Below are 8,903 nucleotides of genomic sequence, written 5' to 3' on the forward strand. Positions count from 1 at the left end.
TAGAACAGGCTGCTATGCAAGATGTTAGAATTGCATTTCAGAAAAAAAATTGAAAAATATTGGTTATGGTCATGGACTTCACCCAGTTAACTCATGAAGAGAGACCTATGGTGATGTTGGAGTTAGAAAGACTTAGGTTCAACTCCTGCCTTATATATACTCATTAGCTGTGTGATCCTGGCCAAGATATTTAACTTCTTCACACATCAATTTTCTCTTCTTTAAAACGAGGGCATTGGACTTGATGGCCTCTAAAGGCCTCACTGGCTCAGAATTTATAATACTTTAATAACAACTTTAATAATCACTCTAGATAGGACACTGAAAGCCCTCAGGATTTCTAATGATGATGATAAAACTAAAACAGCCAAAAGTTTTCTTTTAACATCTGTTCTCATCCTGGGGAGGTAGAGACAAAGTTTAATATCCAAAAAAAAAAAATCACTGGTCATAATTTATGCTAATGATACTGTGGAAAATTTAACAAAAAGTATTCCCATATAGTGTATATTTATCAAGGATCAGCAAAAATACATGATCAGATGAAAAACTCTGAGGGGGATATGGTTGATGCAACATATGTTTCCACAATATAGATGCCTCACTGTGCCACCTAGCTACCCCCTGTTTTCTAATTAAATGTCATGGAATATATTGTCTAGGAACACGAGGTATGATTGCAGGTGAGCTACATCAGTTATAAGACCAATGAAACTAAGGTCGTTATTGATTTACCTCACCATAAGGAACACTGGCAAACCCATATAGAAGGACTTAGTACATCTGAGAGTCTGATTAAAATTCGAAATTTTGGGGGGCAGCTAAGTGGTGCAGTGGAAAGAGTACCAGCCCTGGAGTCAAGAGGACCTGAATTCAAATCTGACCTCAGACATTTAATAATTACCTAGCTGTGTGACTTTGGGTAAGTCACTTAATCCCCTTTGCCTTGCCAATAAAAACCAGTTGAACTCTTTTGATTTCTTTTTATTTTGTTAGAGATTTCAAGACCATCTGATCTATCATTTTATTGTAGACTTATGTAGCTATCCATCTTCTTTAATTGACACTGGTGTGGTGATAACCTATTTGAGAACACAATGTCATGTTTTCTGTGGTATGTATTCAACTGATCAGTATTTGCCATATATGCATACTTACTTTAATTCTGCTTAGACAATAGGTCCATATTTATTTATTTCCTTTTGTAGTCATTTAATTAATTAGTTATTTGTTTGCTTATTTGGTGTAGCCTGATCCTCACTTGCTTTATGAATTCTATAGACTGAACAATGTCAGGTTGTGTTCCTGGTAATATAGCCCCCAGGATCAAGGACAGCCTTGTGATATTCCTTGAAGAATTTGCCATAGGTTCACTGCCATAAGTACTAATTGCAGAATAACAATAGCACTTTTCAAGAACATAGCACAACTCTGAATGAGCTAAAAATAAAAAAAAACTTATTAACCCTCTATACTAGGAAGTGGGGTAAAAGAGACAAAAATGAAAAACTTCCTGCCCTCAAGGAACTTATCTTCTAAGCATAGGAGGAAACATCCATAGAGGAATAATGATATCTAGGGGAAAAAAGCTTTTTTGGCTGACTAGTCAAAGAAATGATAAATGGAGCCATAGGAAAACTTGGATCTGGGTGGGAGGATGTGACTATAATTTTGTATTAGGAAGCTCTGTTACTACCACCACTTCAGAGTGAACCATTTCAGGGTTTCTTTCTTAGAAGACATGCTCAGAACCATGTTATAGCTTACACCATTCTATCACAAAAGATATTGTCACAGGTTTTTCAATTCAACAAATAATAGCATCAAAAAATAATGAAACTGAAAATTTTCATTTTTTTTTTATCCATAGCAAGCCATTCGTAATATCATATAATCAAAACTAATCCTATTTGTCCCAAAGTTGAGCACAACTTTATTTTTGACTGGCTGATATTGCTAAGGCCATGAATTTTCTTAATATGAGGTTAGGTCAATGAAAGTGATAAACAGTCTTATATTTTGTCAGTGAAGATCGACTTCTCATCATCCCTATTCTTCTTTTACTTCTCAAAGGAAAAGATTACCTTTTCCTTTTCATTAGCAGTGCTTCTGTACCTTTGGTTCCATTTCATCTGTCTCACTTAGGAACTTACTCCTTTTGATCTTTCTTTCTCTCTTAATTTTCAGTTGAAAAATATCTCCTTCCCTTTTGCTTAGAAACATGCTTATATCTCATATAACTTAAGAAGAACAAACAAAACAAAACCAAAAAACTCCCACTTTTCTGTAGACCCTACCATTTCTTAAAGCTATTGTACTATAATTCTTTTCCTTATCACAGTGAGAATTGCCTGCAATTTAGAAAATAACAACAAAAGAAATTGAATAGATTAGATGCACCTTACATTCTCCTCAGGGTCTTTTTGATTTCTGTTTTTAACAAACACCAAATTATTATTATTGGCTTCTTTCATGGATAGGGATTTGGGAAAGTGGAGCAGGGAGGAATAAGCATTGCTTAAGTTCTCTGTATATTCCAGGTGCTCTGTTAAATACTTTCATATATTATCTCATTCAATCTTCACAACAATCTTGTGAGGTAGTTGCTATTATTACCTCCCCCTCTTATAATTGATGAAACTGAGGCAGATTAAGATTAGATGACTTGCCCAGAATCACATAGCTAGTTTCTGAGTCTGAATTTGAACTCAAGTCTTCCTGACTTCCTGGATTTTAGCATTATTCCCCTGTACTAATTCTATTTCTATTTAAATTTTCTTCATTTACTCAATTATGTTATTTGTTGCAGGATGTTTGTAAGGGATTCTTTATGTCATTTTTCTTACTGTCAGCCATCTTTCCAAATCTCCATGTATACTATCACATGTTAATCAGTATTGTTTTTATGATACACAAAACCTTTTCTTTCTTAAAAAAGAAACTATAAATCTGATGATACATTTCTTTTTGGCTATCTTTATCATTTATGCTTAGTTTTGTATTCATACTTTAAGGAATGCTTTTAAAAAAGGTTAACAGTAAACAGAAACACACAAACACACACACACACACACAAACACACACACACACTGCTGAAGCAATTTCTTAAAAGCTTGAGATTATTATTCTATTTGGTTTGTCATGTTTATAGCATCTCTTTTGGCCTGTTCTCTTTCCCCCTCCCCCTTTTTTTGAATCAGTGGCTAAATGTCATTAAAACTTGCCAAAAATAATAAACAGATTAGATTGTGCCTATAATTTTTCAACAAAGAACAAGAAAAGCAAATGGAAAGCAAATTCCTGGAAACTAAAAATCTCCAAATTACATTGGCTTCTTTCTTGGTCATAAAAATGATTCATCTGTTAATTATTTTTCTGGTAAAGTCTGAATTTTGGAAACCCAGGTTTGAAAATTCAAATGGATAAAGGAAGATTTTTATTTCATTGACATTCCAATGAGATTGGGGAAAAAATTACCCAACATAATCATCTTTGTGATTACAGCACTGCCCTTCTTAAAAAAATCTATCAAATTGGAAAATATCACAGTTTAAGTAACTGGATCTCTCTCTCTTTTTTTTTTTTTTTTTTTTGCTATCCATACTTGGGTCTCTTTCTTGACTCACTGCTCAATATCCCCAGTCTCTCCAGGATTTTTGCCTCCTTCCTCCCCACAACTAGAACACCTTAGTTCAGGATCTAGAGTCTGGAACTCTATTTCAGAGATGAGAAAATTGAGACCCAGAGAGACTGATGTGCTTGAGTTCAAACAGCCAGTGTTGAAGGCAATATTCAGGTCTCAAGCCAAATTCAGATCTCAGTGACTTTAAGATCATCACTCTACCCACTAAGCCATAAAATCCTTTTGTGGGGTAGTGGAATATAAGAATTAATGGCTAGAATGTAGATATATTATAGCCATCCTGAAGACCAAACAAGTGTTGTTGTTTTTTTTATTTAAGGCAGTGGTGCTAAGTGACTTGTCCAAGGTCACACAGCTAGGCAATTATTAAGTGTCTGAGGCTGGATTTGAACTTAGGTACTCCTGATTCCAGGGCTGATGCTCTATCCATTGCACCACCTAGTTGCCCCTCAAACAAGAGTTTTGATGGGTGAGACAATGGGCATTTTTCATCATCACACCAATACCATCTCATTAATGGTTATGGTCTTTGGGATTTCTGTTTGATCCTATGCGTAGTGCTTTTTAAACACATATGGTAATGTGACAAAGTGACATTTACATTAAGTGACTTTAGAAGAAATCTATGGCAACTATTAGACAAAAACCAAGAGAAGTTTTGGAACCTCTTGCATCCTATGCCTAATCTGGATATGCCTTTCTGAGACAGTTTACCCAACTCTATCATTCTATAGGGAAAATTAGGGAGTGATAGTAAAAAAAAAACAACTAAAAACACCTTCAGCAAATTGTAGCGATAAACAACAAATAGTTGTTACAGAATAGCTTCATTCATAGGATTTGAAACTGAAAGGGATCTTAAGAGTCCTCAAATTTAACACCTTTGTTTTAGAAATAAGAAAACTGGATCAAATTAATTTAATTCAATTCAGTTAGCATTTATTAAGCAACTACTATTTATTAGGCACAATGTTAGTCACAAGGCATAAAAAGACAAAACCAAGATTACCTGTACCCTCAAAAAATTTTAGTCTACTAACAGGTCCTAGAGATGGAAAGTAACTGACCAAAGAGTTTCAAATCCAGAACTGTTCACTCTAAAATCATGTCTCTTTCCCCTATACCATAATGCTTTCTCATATATTCTCTTAAGTGACTCAGTTTTCATACCTTACCTCTTTTATTCTTCTTATCGCCCTCAGTCTGAGCAACACTTTTACTTATTAATTTAACTAAACAGTTCAACAAATGGGGCTAACTGATTACCTGAATACTGACTTCTTCTTTCAGAGCCCTTTAATGCTTCCAGAAATAAGGGAATATAGTATTTCTCTTCCTCATTGAGATAATAGCTCAAAATCTAACTTGATACAATTTTCCATCATCATCATTTTTGTATTTTTCTCAAAGCTTAGATTTCCATTTGAGCTATTATCTATTTTACCAATTAATTAATTCTTTAACAAGAGAGAAGGAATGCCTTTAAGCAGTGTTCAGAAAAAATCTGAATACTGACAACTTTATTTAGTCATAGGCATTCACTGCTGCATTCAGGAAATGAAAGTGGTGCTGTTTTTCACAGAAGGTCTGAAGGGCTTCACTTGTTTGTCTTTACTGAATGTTTTGGTTGTAATGATGTTTTAATGTTCACTCAGATGCCAGGTTACAGCCTGAGATTTGTTTTGTCCTTAATTTAGGTCTATGCAGCTTTTTCAAGCATATGATCCCTTCATTGGTCATTGTATAACTTCCCTGGATCAATAGTGGAGGGAATAGTTTCTTAATTTTTTTCCATTATAGTATAGTTTCCTTTTGTTTCAAAACTATTTATCTTTCTCTAAAGGGTTTTATTTTCATTAAAGTCTCTTAAAGTTTTCAATATCAGGGAAGAATAAATATAAATCATACATTATATGTGTAAGCATTTACCTAAAAGTCTGTGCTATTTATAAAGAATTTGATTTGAGAGGTGCTTGGTTAAAACTGCTATTAGTAAGGACTATTGATTTTTTTTTAATTAGGTCTTGGATTCAGGAATTTGATATTTAGCTATAAAAATTTCCCTTATTCTTTAACTTGGCAAAATTATGAAGAGATTATTGACAATAGCTAAATTTATATAATTTCCAAGAAAGCTTACTGACAAATGATTGCTTCCAAATTATGAAATTCAAATAGTTTCTTTTGAACTTATAGCTAAACTTGATTTTAAACACACACACACACACACACACACTAATTTGTGCTTTTTCAACAGAATGAGTAGTCTAAAACACACAGAGATCATATTTCTGTCCAAATATTTCTTCCTTGAGACAATTAGGTGACTCAGTGGACAGATGACAGATAATGGAGGCAGTAATACCCAGGTTCAAGTTTGATCCCCATTATCTAATAACTGTGGGGTCCTAGATAAGTCACTTAACTGCTGTCAGAGTTTTCTCAATTACAAATGAGAGCAAAAATAGCACTTATTTCTCAGGGTTCATTAAGGAAAAGGAAAATAGTATTTATAAAGTGCTTATAATAATGCTAAGCACATATGAAAAGCACTTAATGATTGTTCCTACCCTACCATTTTGTTTATCCTTTCTTCCCTTCCTCCCTTTTTTCCCTCCTTTCCTTCTCAAGAAAATTTGTGTGTTTTGGGGTCTTCATTTGTCTTAGGGAGTCAGCCCTCTGATTAAAAAAGCAAGCACTAGTGCCTTGCTTATTTGTCAATTATTTCATATTCTAAATCTATGATTTTTTTTTTTTACTGAATGCATATGCATCTTTGGATTTCCATGCTGAATTGTTTTTAAAGATGTATTTACTGGATATTGACCTGCATGATCCATTGGCGTCTGTACAAAATCAAAAGTCTTCAGTGTTTTGCATGGAATTAGGAAAATTTGGATTCATATTCTGACTCTGACCCTTACTAGATTTGTGACCAGGGCAAGTCATTTATCCTCTATGTCCCTTAAGTAACTCCCTAGAACATCTGTTTCCTAAATTCTAGAAGGTTAACAATGCAAAAATCTCTGAAACTCCTAAAAGATGGTATTATTCTTTAATATTATCTGATAAACTTTAACTGGAATCAGGAATGTACTTTTTTAAATTTTTCTTTCGGCATTATGTGATAGGTTGAGTATCTGGAATAAGAAGAAAAAGGTTAATTTTTGTCCTCAACAGCAGGAACTTTGTACCAGAGTCAGAAGTACAATATTTTGGGGGTCTCAAAACCCTGAAGAAGTATTGCATCCCTACAGGAAGTGTCTACTTCCTTTATCAAGTGAGGCTCTTTGCCTTGCAAGTTGTCCAACTCTTCCATTTTTTTTTCCTTTTCCCTTATTTCACACAATGACTAAAAAAACTCATACTAGAAGAGATATTTCTTTACTCTTTGACTTTATCCAACTCATATTGAAAGCTAAATTGAGCTCCCAAAATCTTTTATTTACTGGTAGTGATTGCTATGAAAATTCACAAGAAAGATAGAATTAATTTTATACAGGCATATTGTGGTTGTTATCCTTGTTAAGTATATATTTTTGGCCCTGCCTGTCTTGAATGTTCTTATACTTTGATCAAATGTTTTTACTTCTAAAAATAATGCCCTTTGAGTGATGATCCCTTTTCTGTCAGGTCTCCCTCATCATACTGTGAGGACATCATAGGTGACTACATTATGTATTGCCATAAGAATTCTATCTCAATTTCTTTAAGTGATTAAAATGCAATATTTCAGTGCTTTGGCCTTCAACCTTGATTCAACCCTAAAGGAGACAAAAATTCCAACCCATAAATTATTTAGGTATCAGAGTACACTAGAAGACTTTCTATTTCAGATTAATGTTTTGTAATATGAGGTTTTAAAAAATGATCAATCTAAACACTGCATATCTAATGCTGAAAAATTAACAAAACTACCACTGGAGGGTATAAAATTATCTTCATAGGTAGGCACTCTTGTTCTTTCCAGTGATGATGAAGACATATATGATGGAAAATGCAAAATTGATGAGATTCCCCCAAAGTAGGGGAATAATTAATTCATTCATTTCTCCCCTTCATTTTGTGGAATAGTCAAATTCTTAACTCACAGTTTCCATCATTTAAAATCAGTAAATCCAATAGTCTCAACGAAAGCAGATTTTGACAAATTCTGGTTAAGTTGCCTGTGGGAAAAAAATGAAAAATATTTTCATGCCATCATCCCTTTGTTCATAAGACAGAATAGCCTTCTGAAAAATTTCACTTCTGAGAATTCTTAGATTATTGTATCTGGTAGTATAATGACAAAACTAGGCTTAGGTTTTTGAATCACTGCTATGCATACATGGAATGTTTATGGACATGTTTATGATTTGCTAATCTGTGCTGTGAAACCATCAGTCTGTTTGCAATTGGTGGGTGGGGAGGTGGGAGAGAGGGAGGGTGAATTTTGTGCAGTGGCTAAAAATGTAAACAAAGGTATGTCTTAGGGGCCCTCCTCAACCCTGGTACTGGATTGATTGTCTATGAGATCACAGTGTCACATCCAACACCAGAGGGCTGCTGTTGAGCAGGTTTTCAGTGATCATGCCTCTGTTTTCTGTTTCTTTGTTTGTGTTCTTATCTTTTCCTCAGGGGAAGTCTCTCACATCAAAGAGGTTAACCAGTCTAGTTCAGTCCTATTAAAAGGATCTACTTGTAGCATGGACCCAGCCTCGAATTATTACACACACTTTGTAGCTCACTAATTCCCTGGATCAGAGGACATGAGACCAAGATGTTGCATGAGCAAAGGACTGGATTTGTTCTCTTGTGTACACTAAAGCATTACAGTCTCCGAGGGACTCTAATCCTTATCATCGATTCCATTTCAAACATTGTCTGTTCACTTCCTCCTTCATATCAAGCTGGATCTGTCTATTTTTTTCTGCAAGTTCAAGTACAGTGAAAACTTTTTTTGAAAGCTTCTACTAGACACAGTTAAAACATAACATACAGTAAATCCAAAATTGGAAGAATTGTAAAATATATATTAATAAATATGCATATGGCATTACATTTATTGAACAGTAAATTAGCACAGAAGGTTTCATTTCACTTATGTATTCCCAGTCAGGAAAAAAAAAACCTGCGTCTTTGTCTGTGGTCTGTACATTCTCTGTTAATGTTTCTTGCATTTATTTTTATACCATATTTAAAAAAGATACCTTTTACTCCAAATGTATTAAAATTGTTCCCTTCTCTGTAAATTTGTGTATGTTTATATTGTTGTTTTATC

The 8,903-nt window shown here is 34.1% G+C and overlaps 1 protein-coding gene across 1 annotated transcript in view; it reads left to right on the top strand.

Annotated features, from left to right (window-relative positions):
* The window catches only part of RGS7 (regulator of G protein signaling 7), a 667,263-nt gene extending 658,598 nt beyond the window's left edge, over positions 1-8,665 (top strand). Inside the window, exon 16 of the mRNA XM_074220439.1 lies at positions 8,261-8,665. Within this exon, the coding sequence (XP_074076540.1) occupies positions 8,261-8,311 (51 nt within the window). The 3' untranslated portion in view covers positions 8,312-8,665. The remainder of the gene's footprint in view (positions 1-8,260) is intronic.
* Positions 8,666-8,903: the final 238 nt, after the last annotated feature.

Source organism: Macrotis lagotis, chromosome 2, assembly GCF_037893015.1.
Source record: "Macrotis lagotis isolate mMagLag1 chromosome 2, bilby.v1.9.chrom.fasta, whole genome shotgun sequence".
In the NCBI taxonomy this organism is placed as follows: Eukaryota; Metazoa; Chordata; class Mammalia; order Peramelemorphia; family Peramelidae; genus Macrotis; species Macrotis lagotis.